At 44.1% G+C, this 16,944-nt stretch overlaps 1 protein-coding gene across 2 annotated transcripts in view; it reads left to right on the top strand.

Moving 5' to 3' along the window:
* Positions 1 to 16,944, top strand: part of LOC116691592 (oxysterol-binding protein-related protein 11) — a 38,947-nt gene that overhangs the window by 9,514 nt on the left and 12,489 nt on the right. For both annotated transcript variants that reach the window (XM_032519345.1, XM_032519344.1), the window contains exons 3-7: positions 1,002 to 1,081; positions 3,804 to 3,896; positions 5,511 to 5,886; positions 6,521 to 6,627; positions 16,177 to 16,344. In XM_032519345.1, the coding sequence (XP_032375236.1) occupies positions 1,002 to 1,081; positions 3,804 to 3,896; positions 5,511 to 5,886; positions 6,521 to 6,627; positions 16,177 to 16,344 (824 nt within the window). The remainder of the gene's footprint in view (positions 1 to 1,001; positions 1,082 to 3,803; positions 3,897 to 5,510; positions 5,887 to 6,520; positions 6,628 to 16,176; positions 16,345 to 16,944) is intronic.

The following is a 16,944-nucleotide window of genomic DNA, read 5'->3' as shown; positions in this document are numbered from 1 at the left end:
TGTGTGTTTCTGACTGAAGTGATTGGCTGAGCCCAGGGGTCACCATTGTGTGAATTGTTAATCTCCACATGTGACAGCTGTGATTTCCTGGTTCCACTCGTCTCGCCTGTCCTTCTCTCTCCCTCGCTTTCTTTGTCCCACTGACGGCTTTTTGACAGAGCTGTGTTAAATTCAGATGAGATATTTTTAGCACTCCTTCTCTGTGTAGCCTCACAAGCTTTCATCTCTTACTCATCAGCTGCCAAACAAAGATAAAACCCGTCCGGAATACATTTGGTTTCTGTAGTTTGGCTCGTGATGCTTGGGCAAAGCATGTTTGTAACTTTATTTTCTATCATTCATTTTTTATTGCTACATCATTACTTTACAACTCTATATACAATACAGGTAGCAATAACATTTAGATTCATGCTGTCCCTCTACCCTTATCCCGTACACTACCCCCATGCCTTCCTCCACCTTTTTCCTTATCCTTATCCCCCCCCCACCCCCTTTTATAACGATTTTGATCTTTAATTTCCTCTCGAACACATTGTGAAAATATGTTCCATCAGAGAGACAGGTTTGGCCTTTATACAAGCAGTTAGTGTTGGAGTTGTTGTGGAGGCAGAACAAAAATTCATTATCTGAGTTACGTGTTACTCGACAGAGTAAAAAATAAAAAAAGAGTACAAATAACAAAGTGACTTGGCAAGAAATCTGCTCAGTCCATGTTAGAGTCCAGAAGCAGCCCTGACGAAAGGCCGGGGATGGCTCCAGGAATGTTACTCTACCCGAAATGATAGAAAGGGCTTTATTCAAGGAGCCGCAATATTGGGTACACACACAATACTTGTTAGTAGGATCAGTTCATTGCTGTTTCTAGTGTTTTTAATGAAATTTGTTGACAATTAAAAAAAAAAAGACTGATAATAACTGGCATAGCCTTGGATGTGGGTTTGATGCCCTGGCTCAGGAAACACTCACGCTGATACGATGTCTCCGTGTTCTGTTCCTGTTAGCACTGGACGCCCAGGAGCAAGAGCTCTGGATGACCCAGCTCCAGCTGTGCTCCCGACGCCCCTCTGACAGCAGCGCCAAGGTACACACACACACACACACACACACACACGTAAACTAACTAACAAACAACCTGTGACATATGATGTGTGTATATGCCCACATAGAGAGACTCCAAAATGCAGGGTAAAGGTGAGCACCTTGTGGCCGTATTGATCCGGCTCCCGTCTCTGCCTTCTTATTGGATTACAGCTGTTCCAAATGTACAGAGAAGTGTACATTTAGCCAGTTAGACAGGTTTGGTTTCTAGACATAATGGAGCCTGACTATATATTCCAGTCCAGCTGCTCATTACTGCAAAGGTAATCTTATTCAGCATTTCAGCGCTGCTTCCCTCCTCTGTTCTCACACTCACTGATGTCACTAATGGCCTGTGCTTCCTGCCACCATTTTGACCTTTGAGGTACATTAAAGGTAATGCTTCCTCTGGGTTAGGATGTGTGTTGTGACATTAAAAGATTAGAGCATTTTGTCTCTTTGAAATAGACAAGCTACAGAAAGACCAGCTGTGCACGTTGATGCTGTTAGTTTGTTTTCTGACTACACCAAACCCATCTCCCCCCGACTCCATCTCACTGCCAGAAGCCTCCAAACAGCAACATCTATTCAGCAAATCCAGAGACTAATTCCTTCTGCACATGGTCAGTTTAAAATGCTCCTGCATGGGCTCTCATCTGAATTTGTCATGTCTATTAATTCTTTACCTTCAGAAATATGAATTTTCAGATGCACAACATTTTCCATTTGACAGATTGGTATGTTTGGAATTACAGTGCCTTTACATAACATCTGGCTGCTTAGCTGCAGTTCAGAAAGGACACAGCTAAACTGGAACCTACAGGGGTTTGAAACCCAGCTGGGTGCTAAACTGGACCTGATTGCATTGTCGAGGCGGACACAGGTTCAGCTGAAGTGCAGCTGGACCTGAGGGCTGGATATTTGCTTAGTGACGTATGTTGAGCCGCCAGAGTTTCTCTTAACCTGGCTGGATCCATGGTGAATTCTGCTGCACACATAACCTTAAATCAAAGTGGATGATCCTATGTAATCTTATCTTAATAATGAAAGCAGGAGTTGAAGTATCTTGTATCTGAGCCAGGTTCTATTTGCATGATTTGAAGTGTGATAGCGTTGTGTCTTGTAATAGCTCTTCTCTCGCTATTTCATCAGCAAGTGCTGCTGACTCACCGTCCCCGGAGAGAGAAACGTGTGAGTGAGGCACGATCTGTAACAATGTGTGAGAGCGTTTAAATGAGGGATAGGGAATGCATTGAAAGATATACTGAGACCTCTTTATATATCTTTATATTTACTGTACTTGCAAGAGATGACCACATGACCTTATATTACTTTTCCTGATAACCTCGTGTGAATACCGAAAATTTATAATGAGACATTGTTACACAGCAGCCAAACATTTTTTTATTTTGGTATTAGGACTTATTGATCCATGGCTTATAAGGAACCCTTGTTCTTAAAGGGATTCAAAGATGGGAACCCTGACTCCTCCAAATATAAGGGAAATGTTGCTGCTTGGCTTGACACTCTCCAAACTAGCCTTCAGAGTACGATCAGCTGATTCTGCAGGCTTTACAGAGGATTTGCACCTTGAGTTGTTATTTTAATCTGTGCGACCTGCAACTTTACTGTTCTGGTTCACTCTCATTGCTCTCATAGTCTGACAGCAGATCAGAGGTATTACTATTCTGGGAAAGGGATAAGGACAGAGGAAATAGTTGTAGTCCCTGCTGGATATGTGGTGCGTATGTGGCAGACATTGATCACATCTCGTCTCACACACTCGTTAAGCACGCTGAGATGTGTGCCCGTGGCTCTGCTCTGCAGGAACAGTGTCAGGAGTAATTACCTCCTGAGGTCAGAGAAAAGCATCATCTCTCTTTCACATACTAGCCTTTTTCTTTTCTGCCTTTCTTCCTTTGATCTCCATTTCTTCGTCATCCAGAAAAAAAGTCAAACATTCTCACACTGTCTTCTTTTTCACAGTTTTACTCTGATGTTCCTCTCTTCCCTCTTTTATCACCCTTCAAGTACCTTTCTCCCTCCATTCAAATTCACCCTGCCTACATCATTTAATCTCTTCCCAACCAGGGCTGGTAGTCTAATGCTCCTTAAAGCTGAAAGGTGACAATACAGCTGTATGCTGATACCTCGCCAGACTCATGCTGCATGTATGTGGCAGTTGCTAAAGGTCTGACATGGTCAAACTTCAGCAGCAGTAAGAGAAAACGTAGTATATATCGACAAAGTTCCATTGCCGGGATTGTTCAGGTGCCAAGCCTCATTTAGGCCAGATGTCCGTCCCCGTCCTCTGTCTCTGTGTTGGCGTTCTAACTTTTGGCAGATTTCTGAGGTCTCTGCAGGGTAAATCCAGACAGCTAGCTAGACTATCTGTCCAAATCTGAGGACCTGGTTACCTGGTCCTCAGATCTCGCAGGGTAATCACGACAGCTAGTAGACTATCTGTCCAATTTGAGGACTATGGTTACTGGTCCTCAGATCTCTGCAGGGTAAATCCAGAAGCAGCTAGACTAATCTGTCCAATCTGAGGACTATGGTTACCTGGTCCTAGGTATCGGAAAGGGTAAATCCAGACAGCTAGCTAGACTATCTGTCCAATCGGAGTTTTCTGTTGACGATTTAGCAGAGACACCGTGGCTCCGTCCGGAGCTTAGCGCCGCTAAGCCCACTTTCATTATCAATATTTAGTGTCTGTCTGTGTGTAGGTGATGATCCAGGCTGAAGGGCAGCAGAAGAACCTGGTCAACTCTATTGAGTCCCTGTCCCCCCGAGGTGGACCCCTCTCTTCTCTTGATGAGGTAACATGTCATGTAATGTGTATATAGTGCAGATAAGTCTACGAATGCCAAGCACACTGCAATAATTCATATTTATCAAACAAAGATTGTGTTGTGTTGACAGCTGGTTGATCCTACTGGACATTCTGTTAGCCTTTTGTAACTGTTAGGACAGTACAGCGTAAACAGCTGCTTACTTTAGTCTCATTTTAGTCATCAGGGGACTATTTAATCTAATGTCTGCTCTGTCTAGCTCCATCTCTCTGTGTGCATCATGGTCAAAGCTTTAGCTGCCTTTAGTGTGGAGATGGTTTATGAGGACAGAACTAAAGAAACAACAGCAGTATATTATAACTTTAGTTTAGTTTTGAAAGCTGTGGAAATAGGTCTTATCAACTATGGTAACATTACTTATTAGAATTAGAAAGAAAAACAGGTCAGACAGCGGTCAGAGAGGCTGTAAAAAAGTCAACTGTTGATGAACTATTTTTTTAAAGTATAACCCAAAGTGAGCACACCTGTATCAGTATCACTGCCCATTTTACAGGTAAACTAAGTTTAACCTGGAGGTCAGTGTCTAAACAGTGATGAGTGCTAAATGATGATGATGATGATGATGATGATGATGATGATGATGATGATGATAATGATATTGGCCTCGTTTGGCTAACCTTTGGATCTGTTAACAAAATGTTGGATTGTCTGAATGTTTCTTAGCCCATTTTGGTGAGTTGGAGATGTCAGCTAGAACTCTAAGGAGTATTATCAGAAACAATATAGCTATGAATGTACAGTTTGGAAACTAAAACCCAGTTCTTTAACGGCTCCTCTTCGAACCATGACCCAGCTTAAGACTAAACCAACAATTTCCAAGGAGATAAGGTTGTGAGAGTGCACTAGTTGATGTTCTGCTCACTCATCTTCTTAGGTAGAATAACTAAGTTATTAAATATAAGCTGCTGTTTTTCACTTGGCAGGGAGGGTTTACCATGAGTATGTACATCTCTACTCTGTCCAGGCATCATGACAAACCACCTGAAGATCTTAGGGCACAGATGAGATCCCTCCATGACAGTTACAATGCTACACCTAGCCAAGCCAGGCTCTTATGAGCCCAAAGTGATGTGTGGAACTGAACAAGAGCTCTTTGTCACTTACCTTTTTAAAGCCCCCATATTCTGCATATTTTTTAAGTTCATACTAGAATTCTGGGTTTCCACTAGAACATGTTTACATGCTTAATGTTCAAAAAACACATTTTATTTTTCTCCCTGTCTGCTCTGATTGGTCAGTGTTTCTGGGTCTTCTGCATCTGCGCTCCTGGAGTCTCTAAATTGTCCCTGCAGCCGGGGACTATATGTATATAAAGTATACTTGTGACATCACAACATACTTTAAAGGCCCAGTTTCTGAAGACAGGCTGTGTGCAGTTCTCTGGGGATTGAGTGTTTTGATACTTTCACAGTATTTATATTCACCTCCACCTACTTTAAATAAAAAAGATCTGGAAATCTTCCCTTCTTAACACAAGCTGAAACTGAAATGTTACTGTGGGTCAAACTGGAAGCATCTTCTCCTGCTCACCTTCTTTTCTTTCTTTCTTTCTTTCTTTCTTTGCCCTTCCCATTGACCAAGGACCTGCTCCTTTTAAAGGCCACGTCTGCAGCCACTTTGAGCTGCCTCGGGGAGTGTCTCAGTATGCTGCAGCACAATGTTGTTCAGGCTCTCAACCAGAACCAGAACCAGAACCAGAACCACACCCCTAGTCCCAGCCTCCCCCACAGCTCAGCTGGTCTGAATCAGGCAGCTCCCACAGACAGAGTCCGGCCGTGGAGCCAGCGCTGCAGCTCCAGTGTGAACCAGATGGAGCCTGGGGGCCTCCGGTCCAGCAGCCAGAACCCGACTCACAGCTTCAGTGAGACCCAGAGTCCCAAAGACGGCAGCTACAGCGGACGACCAGGAAGTGGCCTCAACCACATCCACAGTCAGAGTCTAGGCGGCGAACATGCAGGTAAGTTGAGTGATGACTGGTCAAATTTGAATAATGTGTGGAGGAAAGGCTAGTTTTTATTGTCTTTTGACATGTGGTCTCTTTTTGGATACGCTCTTTGAATAAAGAAGATGTAAATGCAGAAGGCTGTGCGAAAGCAAGCAGATCGTCTGGAACCACTTCAGGAGGTGGACTGGCCTGGTGGACTCAGTGTAGTGTAATGACACAGGAACATTATGCTGCGGCCAGCGGGGTTGCTCTGTATTTCATCGCCTCACTTCCTCGTTTGCTCTCCCGATCTTTACTACAACCAACAGAATATGACTAACATCAAACGTATCTGTCTACTGTTATGAGCTGCTCGCATAATCAACCTATGTGGCTGTTTTCTGGGTATGATATGTGTACTTTATCTGCAGACTCCAGTGTGAGAGAGGTACAATGCACTATTTAACGTCAACAATGACATGAATCCTCCAACATGGCCCCCCACAAGTAAAAGGCAGCTGTGGAATGTACTGTACTCCAAAACATTTTGCACCTTGAACACATTTGATTTTGTCCAGCCCCTCTCGAGGTCATACATTGTTAGAATTTCACGTATAAATAGTTGTTGTGTTGATGGTGATGCTATTGATTTTTCCTTTCCCTCCAGATAGCTCCACTGGACGGTCCAGATCTCTTTCTGAGAAGCAGGTGAAACCACCTCCCTCCTCCTCGTCCTGGCCGTCTTCCACTCAAACACACAAGGACCCTTCAGAGGTAATCCTCCTATTTTGCATCACACAACCGAAAGTACAGTGGTACCATCATTCTCAACTCACTGTGCAATTCTCCCTTGTTTTTCTCACAACTCACACCAGTTGGCTGATCTGGACTTCCATGCTTACTGATTTTGTTGCATTTGGTAATACTCAGCAGTTTGTATGTTCAGCCCTGTGCATTATTTAAATGACCCTGTTCATTTAATTGTGTTATGCCATCTTTTAAATCTCTGCTGCTTTAATGTGATATATCTGTGTTTCTTGATTTGATTTCTTAAACAATCAATGTAGTTGTCTAGCCTTGTCAGTGCGAAACGCTGAAATGAAGCAGCCTCAGTATTTCTGAGCAGTTTACAACCTTCTTTGTCCCTGAGCTTTTTTTTTTTGACAATGAGCCAGTAGTTCATCTTGACTGATTGTTCATGTCGTAGCTGACTGCAGTAACAGTAGCCCTAGATGCTTCTTTATGATAGCAGTGCGTTTGTATGCAAAAGCGTCTCACTGTCTCCATTCAGTGGTTGATGGGTAGGATTTGACTCACAAGGCTCTGTTCATTGTGGGACTCTTGTTCTCTTTGTGTTGCTCCTTTTGAGCCACTCTAACATGTCTGTAACAGACTGTGGATGTTCCTGTCGCTTGCAGACAGAAAAAAGCAGGCAGACAAAAGTGTAAAGTTGTATCACGTAGTGCACTCAGGGTTTTGTAGTTTAGTTAGGGTTATCATGGACCACCCAGAGAATTAGGTTGGGGGAAGGCAGAAAAGAGTACTGGTAGCTTGTCAAAGGTAAAGGTATGCATAGAAGTAAAATGTCGAAGTGCTGTACTGTATGCCAGTTAGTACTGGTTCACTTTGTACACTGATCCTCATCCCAAATTACACAGCTGGAAGTCCTGTAGTTATGTCTCTCTACGACTCTCCGGCTCCTCTCACTCCGGAATTTTATTCTCTCTTTCTTCTTCTCTTTCCTCTCCCTCTCTTCTGTAATGAGTGCCATCAATCCTAGTCCTGGACCAGAGATGGCCTTAGTGAAGTATTGATGTCTGGTATCCTCTCGGCCTCTCTTTTTGCTCTTCTTTCTTAATAGGTCTGATTGACACCACATCCGCATCCATTCATATCATGCAGCAAGACCTTTTTTCTGGCTCTAGAGTTACCTTTCTGATCAACTTAGATTCAGTGCCATCAAACTGAAACACAGTCACACAATACAGTATGTAATCATAAAATGTGATCATTCTTCATGCTGGAAATTTAAAAAAAAATCTTTTTGCAAGGATGCTGTCTTTTTCTGGAGCAGAAGTTGGCTCAGGTGTCCTCATGTGTGAAGTGAGGGACATCTGTCATGGGGGGCAGATGGTAACTCCTGTCTGTGTTCAAAGATGCTCTCTTGATCTTACTCTGGCAACCCTCCTTTCTTTACGGTGTTCCAGCTAAGACCTTAAGGTGTTGAAGGGTTTGTGACTTGAAGACCAAGGCGGAATGTTGTGACCCACTGAGAACCATGGTCATGTTGGAACCTCCTCGCCTGGCACAGCTGATGCAGGATCACTCCGTAAAGCTGTTTCAGGGCTCTGTTGGTGTCAGCGTGTGGTGGAATGTACATTCCATAATGTATGACTCCCCCTCTGCTCTTCCCTGATAATTTGGTCTGGTCCTGGGGGTGAACGGAGAGCTCCTGTGGAACAATGGCTGAGTCCGGTGTTGAGTCAAGACGCCCTGAAAACCATAACGTTGTAGTTGTTAATGTCCCATTGAAAAGCCATCCTTCCCCTTTACTCATCTAACTTATTATCCAGTGACTGGACATTTGCTAGGAGAATACTTGGCAGGTTTTCATGTTTTGTCTGATTGACTAAGACCCCCACCCGCAACCCTCGTTTTCTTCGTCTTCTGTATTCTCCAGGTACGGCAACAGGTAATCCCAGTCATGAAATTTCCCCATTGTTTGTTGGTCATGGTGAACAAGAGCTGTCCACCAACAATCTAATGTGCAGAAGTAAAAAGAAAAAAGAAAGAAGTGGCAGGAGCATTTCTGGTATGCTTTGTACCACCGGTGCCCAAGGCTCAAGCCAACATGCACTAGTGTATTTTTAATGTCTTACCCTATTTAGTAAAGGTTGGTTACTAGTGCCGGGACATGATTTTGAATGAATTTCTTGGTCAAAATTCGTATTCCTTTTTGTGAATAATTCTCTGTTGACTCTCTTTGGCATTGTGCATGTTGCAAAAAAAATCTTCGACAGCCATTATATACCATACAGATAAAAGTTAAACCTGACCTATATATAAAAATCATAAAGCAGCCACTCCACTCATGCAGCTCCTGGTGAAACAGAGAGGACTGCTGGTCCTCAGTGCTGTTGCATCTCTCCATCTCTGTGATTTCCTTCTGTGGAGGACCAGAGCAGTATAGTACAGCTGTACAGAGCTCTGCCAGCACCATTATCTGAGCCATAAATATCACTTAGAGGGACCAGGACCGTACTTTATAACACCTAGATAGTAGACTCTCACATAATGAGGTGTGTGTGTGTGTGTGTGTGTGTGTGTGTTTGTGTGTGTGTAAGTAGCTCCGACTTCTTGCCTCCATCTCTCTCTTTTATCCTCCTTTCTTTTCTAATACAGGATGTCTTTACAACACAAGGGGGCGCCACATAGCAGAAGTCTGTGCACGTCACGGCAGCTGTGTAGGCTTGTCCATCATTTAGTTTGGTTTCATTAATTAATTTCATATTTATATTAAAATCTTAAATTAAGTTTTTAAACACAGGTAATTCATTACATGTAATACTGATGTTTTGTGGGACGTAGCATGTCAGAAGGAAATGTGCTTGTGGGTCCAGCACGTTGGTCCATTGGGGGGGAGGCTCAGACTGAGCATTAGGAAGGTGTCTCTCCTCGGTCCCTAACAGGAAGCTTTAGATTCACAGTTGGCTCGGAAACGCCAGAGTCGTGTGGAAGCCAGGCGGAAATGTAGCAAAGATACTCGTTTGTAAACCGAAGTGTAGTAGAATTTGATTGACAGCTGATTTAAATAGTGCAACAGCAGCATGAAGGTACTTAATGCAGAGATAATCCTATTTAACAATGTAGCTGTGTCGCTGAGGATAGATGACATCAGCTGATGTAAGCAGCTGATAAGATAAATGACATGGGGGATTCTAGACCCTTTTTGTTTTTTTTAATGAATTTTAGTTCTTAAAGTGAGAGTTTGCAAACTTTTCTGTTAGTGACTGAGGACAAACAATTACAGGTTCAAAGGAAAGGGTTAACAGGAACGTTGGCCAATCAGAGGAGGTTGTGCCAGCCTCCCCCCTGGATGAGTCTCTAACTGATCTGTCAGAGGGAGGGCAGGAGACGGTTGGTTGCTGTTAGATGACTGATGTTAAAACATCACATGCACTATATCTGTGTCCCATTCTCATTAGGGGCTAAAGGTCTGATCCTGATGGACACCCCCCGACAGTGCAGTGAGGAAATGATGAGTGAGCATGTGAGAGAGGAGTCAATGACAGGACACATGAGAAACTTCATTTCAAAGCAAGACCCCTTAATGAATGGACGAGGATGACAAATGACTCATAGATGGGATAACAGCCATTTAAAATGTTAGACACACATGAATCAGTACAGTGTAGTGAGCCCATTGCAGCTCAGATGAGATGAGCAGCTAGAGCAAGGTTCATCATCAGGATAATGCTGCCTGACCATGGAGGCTTGAAATCAGGAAACATGTTGCTGGGCAGAGACGCCAGTCCTGCACAGCAGCCTGCAGACAGAGTATTGTCAGAGGAGAGCAGAACATCGGCGCGATGACACACTGTCTCTCAGCAGGGAAATCAAAGCAGGAAACACCTTCTTATGTGACAGGCAGCAGCAGACGTGTGTGTCAGGAGGCAGTGGAGTGTGACAGTAGAGGGGGCCTGTTCCCCAGCGCAGTCATACTTTACTTAATGAAGCTTTTGGGTATGGTCCCAACCCCTCCAGGTTTGGATGCACTGCACACACACTGTATCAGCATGTACAGCACGAACACAGTGAAGTGTACAAGTAGTTTATTTAAAAACAAAAGTCGGTAGATTTCATTTTTATTCTTAGAAGTACTGTTGTACTTACTGTATGTGCATTGTTGTGATGTGTGATGCTGTAGTCAGAGGTAATACACCTGAAACAGCAGCCTGAATATCCTGTATATATCCTGTATATATCCTGTATATATCCTGTATCGTCTGGAATGTACTGTAAGTATATTTTTTTAAAGAAACTAACCTTAATAACTAAAAGACTTTATTATGTACTTTATCAATCCACGAGGGGAAATTCATTTGTTTCATCTGTTGTTATAATACACACGCACTTCACAAACAGGACCTATACACATTAATTACACACTAATTAAATCTCTCATTAATGGAGAGATGTCAGAGTGTGGGGGGGGGGGGGGGGGGGGGGGGGGTTGGCAACCTTCACTGCCATTCTACTCCAGCCTGGCCTGAAAATGAAGTGCCTTACTCAAAAAAGTCAGGAAACTTCTGAGGAGCTCACCCTTCCTGCTATACTCCTGTTCATGGGAGGAAGAGCCTCAGGACCCATGAGCAAGGAGAGGAGGGGGAGAGGGTTTGACTCTGCTCACATGCTCTGCCTTGCACCATGACACCTAGGCTGCTCTCTTTTCCTCCTGTAGTTAGTACATAGAACATTCCAAAGTGCTCTCATCACTCTTCTTTGAGGACTGCCCACTCGTGAATTATTCAGGAGGAAAGAGCTTTTCAAAGATTCCTGCTTGGTGCTGCCAGGTGGGACGCTCGGCAACATGGGACAGATACGTCTGGCGTTGCTACACGCTGTTTGGTACTCACATTGTGACGTGAAACCATAGCAAAACAGCATCACGTTAGCCGATTACCACACACACACACACACACACACACACACACACACACACACACACACACATACACACACTACATTCATCCAAACAAGCCCAAATAGACAATTTACACATATTTAAGTTTCTATAAACAGAACTTGATATGATAAGTATATCAGAATCCCTGATTAGTCCTCATCATGACAAGGTGGGGATGTGCAGACAAAGTCAGTTGATCTTATAAGCTGCGGGTTGCCATGACAGTGAACATGGAATTACAGCAATAGTAACCTGAATAAATCTGATGGGGGGGAGGGGGGATTATCAAGAGATTAGAGTGGAGTTGACTGAAGTCTCTCATCTTTCTTTGGTTTTCTCAATCATCCCACTCTCCTAACATTTATACTGTTTCACATGAACATCATAACACAAAACCATCAACATATATCTCATCATCAGACGGAGGAAAAGTGGACGCAGGGACTCAGGTACACTGAGGTCTTCATCATGTAACCTCATGACCTGTGTTTCAATGCCCTGTCACATCTTCTGTCTCTCTTCATATTTCTCCAGTCTCATGTTTCTGTGCAATAAAGGTACAGTCAATGTAACTTGGACACATGGTCAGTCATGGACCAGTAATGGACCAGTAATGGACCAGTAATGGACCAGTAATGGACCAGTAATGGACCAATAATGGACCCGGGGTCCCAGCGTCTCAGGTCTGATCATCAGACACCCTCACACGGGCGACCCAGCCGCGGATGGTCAGGTGCCCAGGTAGCTTGCTCTGCCACTGGTCACTGCTCTTGATCCAGAGCCTTTGGGAAGCCTTTTCAGCGGCCTCCTTGATGGCTCTTCGTCTCTGCAGCCCACAGATCCTCAAAAGTCCCAGGATCCGGTCCAAAAGAAACTAGAAAGAAAACTGTGGGAAACAGTCATGTGTTTGGTCTGCAGCTGATCAGCCGGCTGGGAACAAAGACCAGTCATGGGATATGAGGAGGATTAGGGGAGGGGGAGGGGGGGTGGGGGATGTTCACATACCCTCGTGCACACATGCACACACTCAATGACTATTACACAGACACACACTGTGCACATGCACATACATTCATAGAACTTTACTAAAGGAAAAAGCGTTGGTTTGGTTTTATTCACGTTCTATTCCTCACATTAACCAAAAACACAGACATGAAGCGTGATTCAGTCTAATAGTCATATATCAAACATAACTGAATCTCTCACAATAGAAACAAAATGAACTTGTTGAACTCTCTGAAGTCTGATGACGATGTTACTGATGATGATGGTATGCAGGTCAATGTGGGGCGGCTGTGGCTCAGTGGTAGAGCTGAAGGTTGGTGGTTCGATCCCTAGCCCTGCAGTCCCATGTCAAGGTGTCCTTGAGCAAGACACTGAACCCCGAGTTGCCCCCGATGATGCCCCCCACGAGCAGGTGGCACCTTGTACGGCAGCCTGGGCCACAGTGTGTTAATGTGTGTGGATGGTGAATGGTTCCTGTTCCATGTAAAAGCACTTTAAATAGTTGTTAAGACTAGAATAGTGCTATATAAGAACATTCCATTTACATTATGGGGCTATGAACTATTTATAGAACTGTTGGTGTAAATTGTCATTGGGCATAGCCTACTATTCCATAATAATTGGCATTTCTAGTATAAAACAGACCCATGAGTATGCATGGTTTATTAGAGTGAAGTGAAGGGTGGAGGTGTGTGTCCTAGTGCATGTGTGGAGTGAGAGAGAATGATTAAGTGGGAAGCAGCAATGTCCTCTCTCATTGTTAGTTAACACGTCTGGAGACATTAAAGACATGGAGGTTCCAGCTCTGCTCTCTGCCTCTGCACACAGCCATTCACACACGTTCCTTTCAGATACTGTTTTTCTCATTGATTATCTGTTCCTGAGCAGAGAGCTGTATGTCTGGAGGAACTGGTCTATTCTTTGGTAATTAGCATTTGTAAAGCAGATAGGTGTGCTACTCTTTCTGATTGTTGCAGTAGTAGTACCACTTTGAGAACGTGCATGCTGTTAATGGGCCTCATCCACACAGCTTCACACTGGACACGGCGCTGCCTCGGCTCCTGAGCAACACACCTGCCATGCCATAGTTATAGTTAGGTAGTGTCCCCTAGCAATGCTACAGTATCATTTGCTATCAGCTAGCTCTTCGGGACCAGACTACTTCCCAGGAACAAAAGCGGCCATTCCCAAAGGAAAAATGCTGATGCATGAGGTGTTTGAGTTTGCTATAATGTCTCCGACCGCTCTTTCTTCATCGGTTCTTGAATGCACTGTAGCAAACAACGGAGAGCATACCCAGCATGCCATTCAGTGGTGAAACCGTTAATAGGGTCCCATCTCAATACACTACACAGTGTACATACCACACTGCTGATGAATATATCCCGTAGACCTCAAGAGCTCGCACTGGACTTCGATTAGGTCCGCAGCATTACACCGGCCAAGTGTGAAGTTGGATGAGCAGTTGTCGACAAAACCAAAAGACAGACCGAACAAAATAGCATTTGTTTTGCATTCCATTATTAATTACAACTTAGTAAACAATGCATGCTCTTGGGGAATTACTGGAATTGTTGGATCTTTATGATAGAGAACTCTTGTTATGATTTGATACTATAAATAAAATAAAATTGAATTGAATTGAATCAAACACATAAACGGATGTAATTAGGAACACAAGGCCATGACTAAAGAGAAGTCAAAGAGGCACCCTGGCCTAATCTTCCTGCCATGTGCACAGTTGCAGCTCCACATTTCAGATGCATTGGTGATGTCACCATGTTCAAAACCACCATCGTAATAACATACCTTGGATTCCCGCAAGATTATGCGAGAATCCCAGGATCACATATCCTGAAAGTCCACCTTATCAAGTAATGCTTCTGTGTCAGAACTTTTGACACCACTGGCAGCTAAGGCGTAGTTGAGGTGTGTGTGTGACGCCACATTAGACGACGTGATAGAAAGATTTTTAGAGACCATATTTTTTGAAAGTGCCCTTTTTCAAACAGTTTCCAATGACGGCTTCTCAGATGGTTCTGTGTCAGGTTAACACAACTACACACGCTGTATAGAAGCACCAGAACCATCCCTTTTTCAGAGAACTGCCAGACTGAGCTGGTCATGTGCACCGCTGCAGAGTAGACAATAAGGACACAGAGCAGCTGCACTCAGCCCACAGAGGCTTCCATAGTGGTAATTACACACACTGAAGCACAGGATCGCGTAGCCGGGGGGGGGGACATCGGAAAGGGAACAGAGTGAGTGAAGAGAGAAATGGTGAGAGGAGGAATAGAGTAGGACGGGTTGTGATGTAACACGGTGTGTATGTGCAGGGGGCGGGGCCTATGGAAAGAGGGAAGCCGATGGGACAGAGAGGATTGTCAGCATCACTGTTGATCTGCCTATCTGAAGTACAGCAGGCAGGACTCTGCTCTCCTGCTTCCTCTCTTCCTTTCTCTTCTTCTTTTCCTACTTCTTACCATCTCACCTCACTTCTTCTCTTCCCCGTTAATGTCTCTCAGCCTCTCCTCCCCGAAGCTCTGTTCCCCTCCCCTCGCCTCTCTCTGGTACTTACTGTGGTAGTATCGTCCTGGGACGTCTGTCAGGCTCTCTCGTCTCGTCTCGTCTCTCTCTGTCTGTCTCTCTCTCTTGATGGTGGACATGAAATCCAGCAGGACTTCCAGCAAGTCAGCAGTGGTTGCATGCCAGTCTAACAACGTGAGTGTGAAGTCCCTACTGTGTGTGTGTGTGTGTGTGTGTGTGTGTGTGTGTGTGTGTGTGTGTGTGTGTGTGTGTGTGTGTGTGTGAGGCACTGTCTTACATAACCTCAGAGTAAACCTGAGTGTTGGTGAATTATTGAATAGAAATATATACTCCTATTTTAAATTCTCAGGCTTAAAGGGACAGTCTGAAAGTTTGGTGACTAAACTTGTTGTTGTCTGACCCAAAGTCAGCTGAGAGCATGTCCGTCTCGTCTCTGGGAGGCCAGTACAGCGCAGGAGTGAGTCAGAATCAAACAGCCCTTATTTTTAGCTGGATTGTATCTCACATAAACCAAGCTGTCTGCCTGTGGGACTGTTTCTTTGTTCCCACATCTTACAAATGTTAAAGTAGGGGAAAGAACGCAAAGTCCATTTACGGGATTGCCGACAATTCAACAATCAAGTTATATATACAGTATATATGTGTATATATTTTAATAACATTCTCATCACACATTCTACAGCCATTTTAACTTCAGTGTTCGCTTCTCTACGTACACCTGTTCCACCAAAACAAACGGGGTTGAGGTCAGTGCTGTGTGAAGACCTGTCAAGTTCCTCCACACACATGCAATCTACATGATAATAATGGAATGATAATAATGATAACGCAACATGCTGATATGTGCATCACCTGTTTATGTCACTGTATCACGTACTGTATCTACTCCATGTCCAGTTAGAGACTGTACTCGGAAAAACAGTATGTGCACAGCACAAAGGAGATAGTATTCCAGTAAAATGCGCAGTCCAACATGTTAAACTCCACATTAACGGCCGCATAAAAAGATGTCACACTGGCAGAACAAGAGAATAATATTTTCTTTTATTAGCTTTACTAATCTAGGCTCTTTGTGTGTCTGGCAGCAGGGACAGCAGCAGGCCCAAGCCAGCAGCCCAGAAAGCCCGGACGCCAGCGACGAGACCACAGACACAGAGGACCATGAGGAGGAGGACCTGGGAGTTCTGGATGAGCAGCGAAGCATCATGCTACACCTCCTGTCCCAGCTCAAACTGGGCATGGACCTCACACGGGTAAGACTCTGCTCCGGCCTCCTGCCTCCTGCCTCCTGCCTCCTGCCCCATCAGTGTTAACGTTTAGTGACAGCAGGCATCCGCCTGAACCAGTTGTCTCGTGTCCCTGACCACAACCACCGCCCTTCTCCTGAAGAGGGAACCTGCACAAGAAGCAAATTCATAATGCACAAGCCATTAGAAATGAAAGGAAGAGGAAAAAGTAATTAGAGAAGTGATAATGCCTCAAATATAATTCACAAATAAATAATACTAGTCCGGGTTTTTTAACTTCTTTCTCTTTTTCTGTCCATCTTCGTGTAATTTAAGAAAGCATAATTCATATGTAATATCCCTCAGTGGCTGGTAAACATAAAATGATCTCTTGTTTTATTTTGTCAGGTCTGTACTCTTCCTGCGGGGATGTAGAACCGGTTTAGTGACTGTACTAAGACTTTAAGAACCATTAAGTTAACAGTCATATAACTTGAATGGGATCGGGACTGTGTGTCTGTACATTTTGTCTTAAAGCTCTCCATATAATGAGGAGAGTAGGTGGAATATTCATACATACACACACACACACACACACACACACACACACACACACAAACACACACA

This window comes from Etheostoma spectabile, chromosome 6, assembly GCF_008692095.1.
Source record: "Etheostoma spectabile isolate EspeVRDwgs_2016 chromosome 6, UIUC_Espe_1.0, whole genome shotgun sequence".
Taxonomy (NCBI): Eukaryota; Metazoa; Chordata; class Actinopteri; order Perciformes; family Percidae; genus Etheostoma; species Etheostoma spectabile.
This window is presented reverse-complemented; position numbering and strand designations above follow the sequence as displayed.